Source organism: Epinephelus fuscoguttatus, linkage group LG4 (genome assembly GCF_011397635.1).
Source record: "Epinephelus fuscoguttatus linkage group LG4, E.fuscoguttatus.final_Chr_v1".
NCBI lineage: Eukaryota > Metazoa > Chordata > Actinopteri > Perciformes > Serranidae > Epinephelus > Epinephelus fuscoguttatus.
Window position 1 is genome coordinate 27,932,919 of NC_064755.1, and position 18,928 is coordinate 27,951,846.

At 40.5% G+C, this 18,928-nt stretch overlaps 2 protein-coding genes across 3 annotated transcripts; both read left to right on the forward strand.

The window, feature by feature from the left end:
- Nucleotides 1–220: 220 nt before the first annotated feature.
- On the forward strand, nt 221–7,444 carry pgghg (protein-glucosylgalactosylhydroxylysine glucosidase). Its single transcript, XM_049575038.1, has 14 exons — nt 221–474; nt 1,002–1,307; nt 1,390–1,600; nt 2,676–3,111; nt 3,209–3,328; nt 3,725–3,856; nt 3,933–4,044; nt 4,267–4,339; nt 4,420–4,556; nt 4,646–4,779; nt 4,979–5,074; nt 5,162–5,259; nt 5,347–5,564; nt 7,125–7,444. Exons 2-14 carry the CDS (start codon nt 1,064–1,066, stop codon nt 7,199–7,201), a joined length of 2,088 nt encoding a protein of 695 aa, XP_049430995.1. The 5' UTR covers nt 221–474; nt 1,002–1,063; the 3' UTR covers nt 7,202–7,444.
- Nucleotides 7,445–8,029: 585 nt separating this feature from the next.
- Nucleotides 8,030–18,389, forward strand: LOC125888026 (inner centromere protein). 2 transcript variants are annotated; one of them, XM_049575192.1, is made up of 21 exons: nt 8,030–8,231; nt 9,159–9,307; nt 9,455–9,565; nt 9,652–10,271; nt 10,395–10,437; nt 10,637–10,697; nt 10,810–10,900; nt 11,041–11,077; nt 11,359–11,446; nt 11,564–11,704; nt 12,183–12,200; nt 14,200–14,309; nt 14,404–14,524; nt 14,621–14,731; nt 15,065–15,231; nt 15,382–15,502; nt 15,716–15,820; nt 15,974–16,009; nt 16,674–16,736; nt 16,840–16,990; nt 18,127–18,389. In XM_049575192.1, exons 2-21 carry the CDS (start codon nt 9,168–9,170, stop codon nt 18,300–18,302), a joined length of 2,511 nt encoding a protein of 836 aa, XP_049431149.1. In that variant the 5' UTR covers nt 8,030–8,231; nt 9,159–9,167; the 3' UTR covers nt 18,303–18,389. The 2 variants fall into 2 exon arrangements, with proteins under 2 accessions (XP_049431149.1, XP_049431150.1); XM_049575193.1 differs by lacking the exon at nt 12,183–12,200.
- The last annotated feature ends 539 nt before the right edge of the window (nt 18,390–18,928 follow it).

Consider the following 18,928-nt stretch of genomic DNA (forward strand, 5'->3'; position numbering starts at 1 on the left):
AACAAACTGTCCCAACTAAAGAGTATATTAACACTATGAGGACCTGTTTCTTGAAGCTGAGACTTATACATTAATGCACTTTAATGACATTTCACTGACATCTAATGAACATGTTCAGTTACTGATCCACAGCTACTCTACTTTATCCTCCACATGAAGTTCATGCCATGTTTTCCAGCTGACCCAGAGACATGTCCAGGTTTTCTATGCAGCAGCAGCAGCAGCAGGCTACATGACCTCCTCCTACAGTAGTGATACTCGACACTAACTTGGTCCCATTTTATCAACAACTTTTGAGTTATATGGCTCCAGCAGGCATGAACTGTGAAAGGAATTACGTCCTGTGAGCTGTTTTTTGTAGGTTTAACTGTTCAGGACAAGCAGTTTGGGAAACTTTTGCACTTCACTTTCATCTGCACTTTAATCGTCAAGCATTCCTCTTTGTTGCAGAAACAGATGCCTCTTCCTGTTCACGTGAGAGTAAAACATTGCCTCTGTAGTAGTATTTTGAAAGGAGTTATGCTGGATGTTTGTGCAGCTGACTTCAACAACTAACTTTTCTGGAGTAGTTTAGCCTGATCTCTGAGATTTTATGTTTGTTTATTTATTTATTTTTGCCATTGAATGATTCCAGACATGATTTATTACTGAGTTTGTGTCTATTTTTGGTTGAGTGGCTTGAATTTAAACTTTGTGTTCACCTATGTGCTTGATGGATGACACATCTTGTGACACCAAAGTGCCAAAGTACACAATCTACAAATAGCCTTCACTGGCAGGAACCTGTGAAAAGTGTGTGTGTGTGTGTGCGCGCGCGTCCGCATGCGTGCGTGTGTGTAAAAGTTTCCAGGAGTGAGCTAATGTCTTGTGCAACTTGAGGTATTTTTGTTTTGTCCAGTGATAAAGTAGGGCGTTTATGGACAAATAAAGAACTGATGTCAGAATATAGGTGTTTTCAAACCATGCTAACTAGTAAATAAAATTATTGATTATTGTTGAAGAGTTGGGATCTTCTTCTCAACAAACCCTGACTGAATTTGGGAAACCATACCACCTCGTTGCCATGTCCTGTGATGAAGACCCCTACATCTTCTCCACTGACACTCTACCCAGCGACCGCCGCTTCCTCCCTCCACTTGCCAATGGCCTTCTGGGATGGAGGGTGTACAACAGAATCATGCACATGGGTGGTGTGTATAATGGGGAGGGTGGACGTTGTCACCGGGCAGATGTCCCCTGTCCTCACGCTGTGACAGTTGAGATGGACGAAGCAGGCCAGCACACCTACAGCCTGGACACTCACACAGGTAGAGTCTGTTTGACCGTCTGGCATCAGGAAACAGTGTTGTGACGAGTTATTACTGGTAATCGTCTCATCTTCCCCTCCAGGCATCTTTACCCACACTCTGAGCTCAGCCAGTGTCACTGTGTCACAGTCTCTGTACTCACACCGACACTACCCCAACCTGATGGTGATGGAGATAATGCTGGTGCGTCAGGTGATTTCAGAGGAGCCAATCAGTGTCAGGCTGGACAGTTCATTCACGCCTGAGAGCAAAGATATCGTTTTCGAGGCTGGTCCTGATTACAGAGGAGGAAGGTATGGTCAACAGAAACATGTTAAATCTTATTTTTATGCTTCCACGTGGACGACTGCTGTGGCTGGATGCATTATGTGTTTGGGTTGTCTGTCCACTTGAACTCTACAATGAACTGATAGGAAATTTGTGGTCATATGTTAAAGGTCACTGTGATCTTTCTGTCTCATTCTTGTGAATGCAATATCTCAAGAACACCTTGAGATATTTTTTTTCAAGTTTGGCACAAATGTCAATTTGGACTCAAGGATTAACTGATTAGATTTTGGTGGTCAAAGGTCAAGCTCATTGTGACCTTGCATTCATCTTATTCTTGTGAATGCAATATCTCAAGAACACCTTGGGGGGAAATTATTCAAATTTGGCAGAACATCCACTTTGAGTCAAGGACAAACTGATTAGAAATTGGTGGTCAAAGGTCAAGGTTATTGTCCATCTCATTCTTGTGAACGCCATAGCTAAAGAAGACCTTGAGGGAATTTCTTCAGATTTAGTTCATATGTTTACTTTGAGTCAAGGATGAACTGATTAGAAATTGGTGGTCAAAGGTCAAGGTCACTGTGATCTTGTGTCCATCTCATTTTCGTGAATGTGTTAGCTGAAGAGAGATTTGAGGGAATTTCTTCTAATTTGGCACAAACATTTACTTGGACTCAAACTCAACAATAAGCTGATTAGAATTTGGTTTTTAAAAGGTCAAGGTCACTGCAACCTTGCGTTTGTCTCATTCTTGTGAACCTGAAATCTCAAAAATACCTTGAGGGAGTTTCATCAAATTTGGGACAAACATCCATTTAGATTTGAATGATTACAATTTGGTGGTCAAAGGTCAAGGTCACCGTGACCTTGCATTTGTCTTATTCTTGTGAACATGATATCTCAAGAACACCTTGAGGGAGTACCTCCAGATTTTGCACAAATGTCCACTTGGATTTAAGACTGAAATTATTAGAATTTGATGGTCAAAGGTCAAAGGCCAAGGTCAGTGTAACCTAACAAAACATGTTATGGTAAATCCAGTTTACTATATATTACAAATATGATGTCTCACACAGTTTCCATCCCTCTCTTTCTCAGTCACATCCAAGGACAGGTGACCGCTGCTGAGTTTCCAGGAGGTTTGTGTCCCTCAGTTCACCTTATCTGGACCCCCATACCCTCCACTCTGACACTGCTTCCAGAGCAGAGCCAGGCTCGCTGGGGCTTCATCCTGATTGCGGCCAACAGTTTGGAAAGTGCTGAGGCCAGCTTTGATGAGGGCCTTAATCTGATGGCGAGTGGTAACCTGCGTCTATCTCATGAGAATGCCTGGAAAGAACTTTGGCTGCAGAGCAAGGTGGAGGTGCAGGGGTTAGAGAACCTCGGCAAGGCTGTGATTGGCTGCATGTTTTACCTCCTTAGTGCCTTCCCCTCCATACATGACACCTCCAGCTCTTTTGGTGGAGTCAGTCCAGGCGGGCTGTCTAATGGTGGGGATGGTCAGGACTACTGGGGCCATGTTTTCTGGGACCAGGTAAACAGTGAAAGTTGATGACCGGCTATGTTATTTACATGCTGTTTGTTTGGGTTTGTATAGTGTATCACACAATGACCCTACCTTCCTGTGACAGGACATCTGGATGTACCCTGGCATAGCCCTTTTCTATCCCAAGCTAGCCCGAGCTGTGCTGGAGTACAGGGTGGGGACTATAGATGGTGCAAAAGACAACGCCCAAAAGCAGGGCTTCAAGGTACGATCATCAGTGGGATAATCAGGTCTCAAAATCATAGCTCCTAGGGATGAGTGAGTACATGATTATCTCTATCTGTGTCTGTATCTGTTTAACCAACAAAATTATCTGTATCTCTGTCTGTACTTGGAATGGGCAGGGTTTAGGTCAGACATGGGAATGGGTGAAATTGAATGTGGGTGTGGCCTAATCTGAAGTTGTTAAGCGTGAAATTGATATGGGTTGATCAGAAGTTGTTGTATTTGTTGTTTACTAGAAAACTATTTCCAGAGCAAACTCAGAAAGAAGCTAGAGATAATTTCTTATCACATAAGAGATTAAACCCAGCTACCCAAATAAGTATTTCCCAATAACCACGAAGCTGAATCCGCTGAAGAACAGACGTTACCTTCACAGGGACTGAAGTTTGCCTGGGAGAGCGCTGTGTCAGGGAGGGAGGTGTGTGGAGTGGACATTTATGGACAACAAGAGATTCACATAAATGGAGACGTCACCCTGGCCTTCCAAACCTACCTCTACCTCACTGAGGTACGTTCCTTTGTCCTCACTCAGCACCACTGTGTCTCACCCTGTGAAACGATGTTAACTAGGCTCTTTGTTGCAGGATCTGACCATGTTCACAGACGGCCGGGGCAGAGAGGTGATATACGGTGTGGCTGATTACTGGGTCTCCAGAGCATCCTGGAACCCGGAGGATCAAAAGTATCATATCTTAGGTGAAGGCCATTATAAGAAAGATGGTTATTATACTGAATTTATTCATGTTTATCAGGCTAATACTTTCATAAAAGCAAAACTAAAGATATCTCAAACACTCATTTCACCACAAAACTACATCTGTAATGAAGAACTTTCTCTCAGTGTTACTGAAGTTTTGAAATGTTAAGACCTTATTTTTATCCAAATATAATGAAACATTTCCCATCTATGTCATTTAGGTGTCATGCCACCTGATGAGTACTATTACAATGTCAACAACTCTGTGTACACAAACACAGTGGCTAAATCCAGGTACTTGTATCTGAATAATTCCCTGCAGTGCATATTAATTTATGATTCCCAGATAATGCAAAAAGTCTCTCATTTGTCAGTCTCCAGTTTGCTGTAGAATTGGCTGAAAGCCTCCAACATCCTGCGCCAAAGGAATGGAAGGAAGTGGCAGATAGCCTCAAAATACCCTTTGACCAACAATCCCAGTACCATCCTGAGTACGACGGCTACATCAAAGGTTATTTATTATTTTTCTGACTCAGACCTGCGTGAGAAAATCATGTGCGATGTAACATGTTGTCAGAATGTCTTGTTGACCTCTCACAGGTAATCCAGTGAAGCAGGCAGACACAGTGATGTTGAGCTATCCTCTCGGATTGCAAATGTCCCCAGAGGTCAGGAGGAATGACCTTGAAGCGTACGAGCCAGTAACAGACCCTCATGGCCCGGCCATGACATGGGTAATACACAGCATGCTGTATGTGACTCTAAATTAAACCGGTCAGTGGTGGAGGAAGTGTTCACATCCTTCACTGAAGTGAAAATAGCAATACCACAAAGTTAAAAATATGATACAAGTAAAAGTCATGCCTTCTTTGGAATGTTACGTCTTAATTAATTAGTCTGCGTCTGTACTAACGCCTTACTTTCCATTGAAAGGGTATGTTTGCGATCGGCTGGCTAGAGCTGGGAGAGGCTGAGAAAGCTCAAATTTTACTCGAGAAGTGCTTCAAAAACATCCAAGGACCGTTCCAGGTGTTGTTTTGACTCACACAGCCACACAATCCTAATAAATGCCTCTTTGCTGGAAATCCTTTAATGTGTGATTACATCTCGTCACAGGTATGGAGTGAATCATCAGATGGCTCTGGTGTGGTTAACTTTCTCACAGGGATGGGAGGATTCCTGCAAGCTGTGTTGTTTGGTTACACTGGCTTCAGGTTAGTTAATGGTGAAAAACATTTCAATATGTGCACAGCATGTAGGCAGTGAAATAAAGGTGATAGACTGTGGTGTTTTTTTTCTAGAGTTCAGAAGGAATGTCTGGCCTTTTCTCCGCTTCTTCCCAACAACATTTCTGAGCTCTGCATCCGTGGTGTGAACTACCTGGGCAGTCAGATGGACTGGCTGCTCAGAAAAGAGGAAGTTTGTATCATACTCAGGGAAAAGGCAGACAGTGCTGGCAACACCTCAGATCTGCAGGTTGTCCTGAAGGCATCAGGGACGAAAATCCCTCTCACACCAGGTAACAGAAGCAAAGACAGCAAAGAAGCTCATTTAGGTTTAAGTTTGTACATAAATAACAAAGAACACACTTAACCCCCCTAACTAAAAATTGAAAAAAATGACAATTAAATATTTTTTTTTATAATTACACTAAACATAATACATTCAGAAAATACTTAAAGGTCCAGTGTGGCATATTTAGGGGGATTTAGTTACATCTAGTGGTGAGGATTACATGAGTAAAAACACTAAATTAAACAGTTTCACGTTAAAAAATCAGTGACTTTCCAACCCTGCTTGTTGAGGAGGGGCTGCTAACTATGGTGGCTGATGCAACAACGCAAATGCAAAAGGCTCACTGATGTATAATAATGACGAGACACCGGGCCCCAAGATGGGGCCAATTCAGTCCAGTGGGATTGCTGATCTGGTGTATACAGCAAAAAAAGTTTCTGGCTTCCAGGTTTACTTTTGCAGTATGTGGTCCACTGAATATGCGCAGTAGTGTTTTTGTCCCTGGCTCCGCCCATAAGTTCCCACAATATAAAACCCTCATGGATCAAAACTTCATAATAGTATCAGTCAAAATCGACCTTATTTGCAGTTTCAGGTGTCCCGTCAACAGTTTTACGGATGTCTTTTTTTACAGTGGTGGTCCATGGGGAAAATTCTTTTGGGGGTTTAGTTGATTATTTTCACTGCAATACCACGAGTGGCCACTGGGAAAAATTTGTCTGCAAGGCTGAGCTGCTTTCCTGAGGAGCATGGAGCATCCCTATCTAGAACCAGTGTTTGGTTTGTCTGTTCTGGCCTACTGTAGAAACATGGCAGTGCAACGTGACGATGGCTGTAGACGAAGACCCACTCACTCTGTAGATATAAACAGCTCATACTAAGGTCACAAACGTACAACGGGTCTTATTTTCATGTAATTATGCACTAAAGAAAATATACTTATTATATTACATTCCATTTCTGCCACTATATCCCCCTAAATCCCACACTCTTAACCTTTAATATCAAAATGATTAGCCTAATAAAAAATTAATAGGTACTACAATGAGCTTGTGAAATATTTTACAACTCCAGAAATGGCACCATCTGTCTTATGCGGGAAGAAAATAATGGAGAGCTCTCACACTCCCTCCATTCAATAAAAACTGGCTATTCAGACAGCAAAGTGGTAAAAGACAGACAGACTTTTTTAATACAGTATAATGTGCTATTATGACTCCCACAAACCAGAGAAAACTGGAGGCTCTGGGGGTTGTCAGTGACTTAATAGTGAAACCATTTGTGAGAGTGAATCTGGGGACTGTGATGACAGTTGTTGCACACTGGAGGATATGGAGCTGCTGGATTGTAAAACGAACTGATACCCAGAGGAGATATCAATAGTTTGGTTAAAGGATGCCAAGACTAATAATTACCTGTTACTGGACAATTACCCTGCAAGCCTGTTTGAATTTATGTGCATGTATTTTTTTTCTGTGAATTTTCATATCGCACATTTCTTAATAAAGGCACTGATAGAGTAACAGATTATTATTAATTCACTTGTATATATCTATATTTTCAGGGAATCCGGTAACCTTTCCCCGAGAGCCTGGATATGTTTGTAAAGTGGCTTCCATGTTTTCCTGTTGGCCTCTCTGAAGCAGCGACCACGACCCTCCTAATGATTACATTTACCCACAATTAATAACATGTAGCACAGTTATTTTATACCTAAGCCAGTGTTACGTTGTACTGTAGCCTGCTGCTCAGTAATCACTCACAAAATGTAGGATATTCTTATAGTATTAGTACTGTCATATGCCATGTAACAAAACCAGTAACCAATCATATGGTAATGAAATACATTCAAATAAAAGTCTTAACATGTTTTGCAAAGCTGAAGTTTCCCTTTTGTTTTCCATCTTGTGATAAACAGTACAGTTATAAAGTGTTTACTTCACCACCACATTTCAAATATCTTGGAGCTTTGTTTACCAGAGGGAGGCAGCAGCAGTCTGCAGGACAGGATGTGACAAAGGACAGAAGGAGCTCATCACATTTATCTTCACTTATATTAAAAACAGCGTATGCCTCTCAAAGCGGCCCACCCTGGTTTTACTTTGGGATTTTTAAAAGTACATTTGTGCTTGTTTTCTGGCTTAATAACCAAAACAACAGGCTATAAAAAGCCACTGTCAGACATGTGTTTGAGTGCGGTGGGCGGGGCGGAGCGAGTATCCTGCCACGTATCAATAGGTTGATTTAAATCTGTGCAACGCTGCGACTCCGCCCTGAACTTCCGTTAGGTTTGCTCGATTTGAATCCGTATTTCGACGGTTCCCCCTCCCCGTGCCATTACTTTCTATTGTTCCGAAAGGCGTGGCCGCCCTTGCGGGTAATCCGAAACAACAAATCGAACATACCCACTCAAACGTCACTGAGCTTCGCCTCGTGATTGGCTGGCGAAGTTTTGAACAAGTTAAACGGTTTCAGCGGGCCGGTGGGAGGATAGCAGTTACCGTCCGGGATATTCAGTTTGTTCATGGTCAACACATGATCTGTAAAGCCAAGTGGGAATATTTTATCACTTTAATTCTCACGTCAGTATGCGATTGATTTAGCTTTTTTCTTTTTAAATTCGCGGAGCAACGAGTATCGGCTTCATTTTTTAGAGACTTGGATAGAAAAGGTAACGTTTTTTATTTTGACGAAGACAATGTCAGCTAGCTTGGCTAACATCGTAACGTTAGCCTTTTAAACATTGCATAGCAGTAATGAATAATAGCATTGTCACCACCTCAGTTAAATTAACACAACGTACCTTACTGTAACTGTTACCTCAGTATTAGGTTAGCACATGACATTATTTGACTGTTTGGTGCTGCATGCTCGTTGGTCGTAGTTTTGTGTTAGCTAAGCTAACATGTTACCTGGGAAACGTTAGCTAATTTTGTTCATAGCATAAACCGCTTGGGTGTCTGACAGATTGACTGATTTTAATGTGCTCAGTATTTGTAAGAAGATGTGTTAGTGCTGCTGTAATATGAAAACTAATAATGTTATGTTGCTGTCGACCATATTGTTATTAAATATCTGTAGTCTCGTACCATCCGTCCGCGGAAATAGAGGACATTGCGCATGCACCGATTACAGTTACAAAGACAAAATGGATCTGACAGTGCAATACTAAAAAACAAAGCGAATCTGGACAACCAAAAGTATGTAGAATATTAATAATAGATTTGCAGAAATGACTTGTATATGTGGTGTTTGTCACTTTATTTGTGATTATGAAAAAGAGTATGACTTCATCAAATCCAACTTTGAAAAGTCAGAATATTGTAAAAAGTTAATAGGCAGCATCTTATTCAGTATTGGCTTAGAGTTTGTTATTGGTGCATTACAAAATGTAAATGGCTTTTTTGGGGGGGCTAGATTTTTCCAGGTTGCTGTTTAGAGGGTTTTATACAAGTGAGTTCAAATAGTCATGCTGAAAGAAATATAAAGACTGTTTAACCACACATAAAAACCTAATGTGATGCTTCAGTTTATATATTTTTACTTTCTCAATTCTGTTCCAGCTTGTCCTGATTTAACAATGCAATCTTTCCCTCAGGCCATCAACATGAACTCCGTACTAACATCTGTACGATCCCTCATGCAAATGTTCGATGGCAAAGTCCAAGAATTCAAGAGCGACATTGATAATGTCCACATGGTTTGGCTTGAGGAGATCCAACAAGAGGCCAACCGCATGTTCTCAAGGTAGGTGTACAGTAATGTCTTAAAAACCCACTGAATAAAATTTTCTGTTTGTTATTTTGATTCACAAGTTTCCATCTGCAAAAGCCTAGTCTTTTGTAGAATCTCCAATAGGGTTTTTCCAAGTGAAGCTATTTCTTATTATTTCAGAGATTTCAATGCTGAACCAGAATTAATGCCAAAAACACCATCACAGAAGAAGAATAGTCGCAGGAAGCGTGTATCTGTCGGGCATCAGGAAGAAAATCAAGCCAGACGAAGGTTTGTTGCTTTCGTTTTAGTAAAAAAAAAATCTAAAATTCTAACTGTGATGTAATTTTAAACATGTTGTATCATTTCTTCATCAGATTTTCAAAGGGAAAGCGCAGTAACCTTCGTGGCTCCTCTGTCAAATCACTGAACTTCATTGCTGAAGAAGAGGCCATTCCTGAGGCTTCCTCCTCTGAAGCAAACACCAGCACACAGCCTAAACGCACCACCCGCAGAAACAAACAAACAAAGTCAGAGGAGGCAGAGGATGTTAGCAAGTCACAAGACAGCTGTGAAACCCAGGAGGTGCAGAACAAGAAGCCGCAGCTGGTAGAGGAGAAAAAAGAGATGCACCAAAGCAACCAGGTGAACAATGCAGAAGACGAGCCGGACCATATCTTTAGCACCGCCCAGTCCCCACCTAAGATCCCCTCGCCTGAGGTTATTGTCAGCATCTCTGCATCAGACCGCTTGTCTGCTGAGTCTGCTAAACAGCTGCAGCCTTCTCCTGGCCGTACAGCTGCTAAGATTGCAATAGCTGGCACAACTCGAAGCTCGCGACGGAGCTCTGTGCGATGCTCCCTCAAACTACGTCACTCGCTGGCCGGTCTGCGTCACAGTATGACACAGGAGTCTGTTCGCCGGGCCTCACGCCGCTCCATGCTCAAGAGGAAGGCAACTCGCACGGGCAACTCCACGTGTAGCAGCAATGTTGATGGTGAGAAATAGCAGATATTTGGTTCATAGTTACATAAAATGCAACTTATTAGAAGTTCTTGGCGTTAATCTGTATATTGTATTTGCCTTTTTTTTTTTTTTTTTTTTTTTTCCCCTCTTTTAGAGGATTCTTGCGTGGACTCTGCAGAGGAAGAGGATAGAGAGCTGTGAGTAATATTTTTCTTCACAAGGTGAAAATATTGATGCTTTAATGTAGAAAAAAAAATCAAGTGTTTGAATCAAGAATTTAAACTATTGATAATGACTGGTAAATAACCCTTAGTCACATGTGACTGGACATGAAGTCAGTGCTCTTTATTTATTTTGAAGTGTTTCTTACCCATATTCATGTATTCACTGCCGTAGTGTGTCAGAGGCTGTAAGTGCAGACTCTGAGGAGAATCCTGCTGCTGAAGAAACTCCAGAGGTATGAAAATGTTTTTACCTTTTAAAAGTGTCAAAACTGATATTGAATGTATCCCTTGGTCATTGATCAGCTGATGGTTTTGTTTTACATTACTTGTATCAAACAAATGTAGATCCAGGTTAACCAGCGTGTACAGACGTCTGTTGGACACATTACTCGATCTGTGGCTGCAAAAGCTATGAGCACTCCTAACAAGAAATCGGGTATGGGAACTTGGCCTTATATAAATTGGTTCTTGTGTAATTTAATTTTTGTTGCTAATTCTGGTTAGATATAAACCTGAGTTGGTATCTAATGGTGTTTTACCAAACTTATATGTGCAAAATACATGTTTGTGTTTCAGTTGCCGAGAAGCAACAGACTCCTCAGTCAGGCCGCAGGTGAGTGCTGTGTGTGTGACTTTGCTGTTTGATGTGTAAAGGAGCTCTATACCGCATTCAGACCATTGATATAGCAGCAATGTGTGTGTGTGTGTGTGTGTGTGTGTGTGTGTGTGTGTGTGTTGTAATCTGAGCTTCTCTGTTCTTTGTCATGGTAGCTGGTTCAGTCGCACGTGCATAGTAGTGTATCTTAATCTCATGTAGAGCTTCTATATCAGCTTGTTCAGGCTACTAAACAGATTTCGAATTGTGTTTTAAAATGCATATTTCTGTGTCTCCAGGTCACGCCAAAGTACCAAACGCAAAGCACCAGATACTGTAGAGGAAAGTCCCTCAAAGAGGCACTCACCACCCAAGAAAAGTCAAAGTGTAAGATGAAAAGAATCTTGCTGAGTGTTAGGGCTAAGAAATTGAAAATACCTGGATATATGTTTGAGTGGATCGAAATAGTAATCTTTTGAACCTTCTGTTGTTTTAAATACACAGGCAGTGAGACCCCACATGAGAACTTTCCTCCACACTGTGCAGAAGAATCAGATGCTAATGATGACTCCTAACTCTCTTGGCCGGACTGCTGTAATCAAATCCTTCATCAAACATACCACTCCTCTGAAGATTGATCCAAAGGTAAGTTAAACACGAACTCTTTGCAAATGTGAGCATACCACTGCATGGTCCTGCAGTGGTATGCTCACACTGTGAAGCCCAACTGCATCACTAGCAGGCCAAAGTGGACCTAACAATAGAGTTTGGCAAAGAAAGGATCAAACTTGGATCGGATACACTACACTGGCTTGAAACAGACGTGGTGATACAGTAAATTAAAAATAAATTGTATATTGCCATAAGTCTTCATGGAAACTGAATTACAGTGTCAGTTGGGCGCATCCATAAAACCAGAATCTTTTGTATATTTTAGTACATGTTCAGTTAGTACACGTTCAGTGTGTACATGTTCAGTGTCACAAATTGGACCGAGATTACCAAGATTGTGACATTACAATGAGTGTGTCTTGAAATTTTGAACATACTGTAGCTCGCATTTTTGTTGAGCTATCAAATGATGTGGTCCTCTTATCTGGATGTTTTTATCTCCCCTCCCCAGTTGGGCGATGGTATAGTGGTAAGTGTAAAATGGAAGCACTGTATGTTGTTTGTGGGCATTTTATGGTGGCTAACATCCCATTGTGCAAGCTGATTGAATGTCTCCTCATTTACCACACACATTAGATAAGCCCCTTTCACACTTTTACATTTAAGCATAAATGGCATTCGTCTGAGTTTAAATAAAGGCTCTGACTGTTTGATGGCTCAAGATTTAGAAAGATTTTAAGGGTGGCTTTGATCAGGATTTTTTGGGGCCAAGTACCAATCACTGGAGTATTGGCCCATACGGATAACAGGCTTTGTTTGAAGCCCTCTATTTATTGTGTAGCATTATCTGTACTTAGTAACGTTGTATAATAAGTATTAAAACGAAGAAATAAGAAAATATAATGAATTGCCAACTGGCAGACAAATTGTGCAACATATTCCACTCTCTTTTCTTTTAGAGACACAACTTAAACCATAGCAGCCTACACTCGCTTACCACGAGTAGCTTGGTGCTAAACGAATGTAGCTGTCCTGTGGAGAAAATAAAAAACATTTCATTTAAAAAAAAAAAAGATTTAGAATGAAAGCTAAACATGCACAAACCAAGTTAGAACAGTAAATTATACCGCAGCAACACATGATCATTTTTTCAGCTCGTCATTCTGTATTTTTTAAAATCAAGTTTAAGTTGACTGAAAATTCTGGGCATTTTAGTCTTATGTTGGTTAAAGACATATATTTTTAAACCATTTTAGGCTTTTTTGGTTGTCATCAGATTATTTGAACATTCTCCTTGATGTAGTCGAGCCTAAAGCAGTCAAACTGATTTCAAGTAAGATTTTATCTTATGAGCTGATGAAAACACAGGCTGAATCTCACACACACACACACACACACACACACACACACACATACTTGCTAACCTAATTGGCCAGCAATAGCGACCACTGATGAAACTAATTACAACGAATATTGGCAGATAATGATTGGTGTCCGATCAATCAGAGCACCCTTAAAAGGTTTCTGTGAAATTTGGCTTTAGTGAGGGCAGAAGCAGCAACATTCCTGGATAAATCACTCAACAAAAGTTTAATGCATTGTTGAGTCAGACTCTATGCTACAGACATGTATGTAAATGAGTAATTGAGCCCTGCATTTTTGCAGGGTCCATATTTTGTGAAAGGGGCTATTATATTTTAACAATTCCCCAAACTGCACTAGTTAATGGTGTATCTTATCCCACGGGTCACTCATATTCTTACTTGGCAGTCTTTTAGTCTAACAATCATTTAAATCACCTGAAATGGCTTTGGTAACCTCACTGTTGGTTGAATTTGAAACAGAATTCACCAGAGTTAGAAATTGAAGGAAAAATCCATCTGAACCAGAAGCCATGTCACAATCTGTCTGTGTGTCAGTGGATTCATTTGTTCACTGGGTGAGGAGACCGCACTGATCAGTATTAAAGTCATTGTCATTTTTTGGGGAGTCTGGGCTGTAGTTCAGAGTACATTTTTCTTGTAATCAGATTGCATTCAGCCACACTTAGCGTGACTTCCTATTTCTCTGCTTCATGTCTGTTAAACTGCAGTTACATTAGATACCACTGAGATGACTGTAACCAGATAACGTGATGTAGCTTGTTCAAAGGTTTAGGCTTTAAAGATGGCTCTCTAAGTTTGTTTTTGTTTTTTGAACAGTAATTTCCAGCAACATCTTTCCCTACTCATAGTCTGTTGAAATTGTCCACACAGTAGTTTGGAGACTAATGATCACAGCAGAGGAATATATCTGCAATTAGGCCTTGTGAGCAAAACCTTAATCTAACTTTTTAGAACAATGGAAATGACACAAAGTCTGTCAGGGTGGATTTTTGCTTCATCCTTCGACTTCGCTGGTATGGTGATCTTTCCACATGAATGAACTCCACCTGCTACTTTGGATCCCTTTGACATTTGACATGTATTACAGTGTGTTGGAATTAGCTGATTTCAGACAACACAAATGCATATTTTCTCTTTTCACAGACAAAAGAGCGTCACAAGCTGGAAGCACTTAAGAAGAAGCAGGAACAAGAGGAGGAGAGAATGAGAAAAATGGAGGAGGAAAAGAAAAGGAAACAGGATGAACTTAAAAGGTTAACATTCAGTCTCTTTACTCACTGACTGGACAATTTAGGAATTTTATTCCTCTTGTTATTATTTATTTAACTTTTAAATGTTGTGTTTTAGGAAGCGGGATGAGAGGCTGAGAAGAGTATTTGAGGCCAAAGTAAAAGAAGAGCAGAGGGAGGAAGAAAAGAAAAAGAAGATTGAGCAAAAAATGGCTCAGATTGATGAGAAAAATGACAAGGTATTCAACAAATTTGGTGACTCTGAATATGTATATTCATATTGAAACCAATTGAACCCTTTTGTCTAATCTTTGTGATTGTACCTGTTTGTGCAGCGTATGGCAGAGGAGAAGGCCAAGAAGAAAACAGCCCTTAAACGTCAAGAGGAGCTGGAGCAGAAGAGGAAACTGGAAGAAGAGGCTAAAAAGAAGAAGCAGCAGCAAGCAGTGAGACGATGTTCTTTTTTTAATTTCTGTTGCTATAGTTGTGCCTATTCACTGCAATGAATTGTGCTGCTGATTACAAATTACATCTAGCATAGAGCAAAATGCCCCTTTTAAATACAGGTATGCAGAACACTCTCCACTTCACTCTGATAAGACAAATCGCATTTACTTGTTGATTATTTTTGCTTCAAAGTTGTAACAAACACAGCTGAGTTTACCCTCTTTTGAATCCAGAGTACACATTTCTCGTCTCTTCAACTTAATTTTCTCTCCCATTGCGCATTACAGTCAGGATTTTCTTATGTTATGTATGGTTTTTCTTTTAAACTTAAGGAGGAAGAGAAGCGGCAGCAGGAGTTACTGGCCAAGAAGAAGGCCGAGGAGGAGGAACAGCGAGCTCGTAAGCTGGCTGAAGCTCGCCGAGCGCTGGAGCTGAAGAGAGAGCAGGAGCGTGAGAGGGAGAGAGAGCTGGAGAGAGAACGGCTAGCTGCTGCTGAAAGGTTATCTATTGTCTTTTACTCTGAACAATAGTACCGTAATAGATCATTATAAACTAAGCAGTCTAATTAACTCTTGAACATGGTAAAGGTGTATTAAACTGAGACTTGTATGGGGGAAAACGGTAAGAAAAGGTTTTGTCTGTTTTTCAGAGAACGAGTGGAAAAAGAAAAAGCTCTCGCTCTGCAGCGGGAACTGGAGAGAGCAGCGAGAGAAAAAGAGAGGAGAGAACTGGAGGAGAAAAGAAGGGCGCTGGAGGAGAGAAGAAAACTGGTAAGGAAGTGAAATTTGAAACCAAAATTTCTTTTAACACATGTCTGAGCAGTCCATAAGAAATGTGCTTACTGTGTCCATGTTTACCTTCATGACAAACCTTGTAGATGAGCAGTCCACTCATATTTTAAAGTTAACACTGTGCTCAGGTTTTATTATTGTAGCTGCTCAGCTGTCTGGTTGTTCATGTGATTTTTTTTTTCCCCCCACCAGGAGGAGCAGCAGAGATTGGCTGCTGAGGAGAAAGCTGCAAAAGAGAGAGAAGCCGCTGCTGCTGCTGCTGCAGCTGCTGCTACTAAAAAGGCTGCTGAAACAAAGGTAAACCAGCAGGTGGAAATGATACTTTAGCTTTTGTACACCTGCACAATTCAACAGAAGAACAAGTTGACTGAAAGTCTTGTATCAATTATTTCCCCAGTGTACATTTTGGAGCTAAATGTTCTTCTCTTTATTTTCTCCTCTGCACTGAAGGCTGCTGCTGCTCTGAATGTTACTGTGGATATTGAGGTAAGAATCTAAATATAGCCGCTCTGAAAATCAGTTTGTTTTTGTAATTTATCAATCTGACACATTTTGAAATGCAACATTTTTCCCAATGTTTCCCATCTGTGCTGCTTGTAAGGCAGACAAAAAAGAAACTTGTTCAGAGAAAAGATTTAAGTCAAAAAAGACTTGAAGAGAGTGCTGCTGGGAGGAGGAAATGTGGCGAGCCCAACTGCAGGCAAACGTTTTGTCAATATTGTTTGTGTAATTACTCTCTCTGCCAGAAGGGGAGCCATAGGTTTTATGCTCCAGCTTCATCAAACATAAGTTATGTTTATACTCAGTGTTGTGCACCAAAATACTTTGTGTACATCCATGAGGTCTAACAAACATGTTCAGTGCACTTCCTTTCTCATTAAACATTTTCTAAGCTGATTTTTAAAAAGTAGTTTCAGTCACTCCAACATTGTTTACATTCATGTTTACTAGCTTGCTGTCCTCTTCTTTGTCCCTGTTTTTGTTGGCACGTTGCAGCCTATCCTGGCGCCTTACTGCCAACTTTTAGCATAACAGCATTACAGTAGTGTGAAAAACAGCTTCATATTGCATCTAGAGGCCTAAAAAGGTCTAAGAACCTGTAAGCAGTGATGTAAAACATATTTACCACTTTTCTTCTTATTCTTTGCAGCGCTCTGTGATGAGCACGCCTGTAGGAAAAGGTGGTGGCCTCAATGTGACTGTGGATGTTGAGGTAAATTAATTTGTTACACAAATATTGAATTAGTTTCTTTCTTAAAGCATCATGAATTGTCATCAGAGTGAAGCCTCATAATATGTTTTATTCTCCTCTGCAGCAATCACCACAGTCATACTCCATCACTCCAAAGGGCGGCAACAAACCCATTATGTCCAAAAGTGCTGAAGACTACGGGATGGACCAAAACAGTGATGACTCTACTGATGATGAGTCTGCCCCAAGGAAACCTATTCCGTCCTGGGCAGAAGGTAGGCATAATCTAATGTATCTCATTAATTATGATGATCAGACTCCATATATACCTGAACTGCCATAGTTTTGTTGTTTATGAATCAATTTAGTAATGTTTCATAATGTACAAGGCTTAAATTGAATGTTTCCTAAACCCTCCACACCAGTTGTCCAATCATAGGTTAGCAACCATAATCAGGCATGGCAGGTCTGTCATACTTTGATTTCTCCCAAAAGCAATGCAAGAGCAATATTCACATTTTAGGAATGTGCAGGTGGTGTGTTTGAACATTTCTAGAACCTTTTAACAGGAACAGAGTGTGAGCAGAGTATTAAAGACATAGTTTATCTGCTCTAGCACAACATTAAAGTTTCAACTAAGTAATGGAGCTAATTGGCCAGCTAGTTGATGGTTATCTGATTAAAATCTTCCATCAACAGTTTTTTATAATGGCAAAGTTGAAGGTTGTTGGCTAGAAACAAGAAGCTGCTCTTGTCTACTTCTGTCTGAAAGTCCAATCCTCGCAGTTGAGCCTCATGGCTGAGAGAACGGAGAGCTTGATGGGTCTAACAACAGTAACTGAGAAGGCTTAGCAAACAGTCAGTTGTAATATTGTGACATATTCCAAATTGAGTCAGTCCTATATCACAGACTACATAAAGGTGAACGACACATCTCCACTTCTTATTGTACAAAAAATGAAGCCAAAATTTCCTGGATGTGGCCGCTGCCATCTGGCACTGGTGACATAGTCTGTGCAGTATCGCTTTGCCTCCCATACACCTGTCCCACCACTGGCAAGCAACGCCATTAATCACAAGCGCATCAATTGGCACACAGGGCTGTCAATAATGACATCAAATTCCCTTTAATAGCATTAAATAACTAGTTATAACCAAACTAACATGGAGGGTGTCGGCTTTATGACCTTAACTGCAGCCAGCCACCGGTCAATTAAGATGTTTTGGCTTCATTTTTATTGAAGCGGTCATGTCGTCCATCTTTATATACAGTCTGTCCTATATACGTAATAAACCTTGTAGCCTTTTATTTTTTTACCAGACCTGTTTGTGGTTTCAGCATCACAGTGTGATTTCAGCCTCATGTTGTGTCTTCTTAAATAAAACTGTACTTAAATGTTTCCCCTCACAGGTCACAATCTGCAGCAGATAATTATGAAGCAGTACTTCAACCCTCCTGATTTAGACTCTTTCTTCGGAACAATTGAACCACCAAAACTGGAAAACATCTTTTACAAGAGCAAGCCGCGCTACTTTAAACGCACCAGCTCCGCAGTATGGCACTCTCCTCCAATTGGAAGCAAGTAATATCTGTACACTGATACAGATACATGTTGCTGTATAAAGTTTAATCTTTGTTTTAAAATGTTTCCAATAAAGTAAGTGTTTTTTTTTCCTGGATGTTTTTATGTGTTTAAGGGTTTAGTGGTAGTTTAGGAATATTCTTACTAGTATGTAAAATATCAAGGATTTAAGTGATACACAAGTGAAAATGATGCTTCACGCTGGACTTGGACTTGAAAATGGGTGTGTATTATAATCCAGTGGGATGTTTGAAAGTTTTTCAATCATTAAAAACTTTCATTTGTATGATATCTATACCGACTGTAAATTATAGTAGAATTCTTATGTTTCTTATGAATTTATTCAGGTGTATTAAAATGGTTGGGAAAAAAAACAGGTTTCAGCTTGGATTTTATAATAAGTTACACCTTAGAAAAATATATGCTCATGCAGCTGAACATTTCTGAGGCTTTAAAGGCCCTGCACACCTACAGTTTTTACGTATTTTAGCTGATTGGACCTTTGCTCAGGTCACTGGACTCCATGCAGTAATGAGACTAATAAAACAAGTGTAATTTGTCCTGTGCATTAAGAGCCAAAAGCTGAAAAGTTTGTCTGAGAGATGTCAAATACCATCTGTACACACCCAC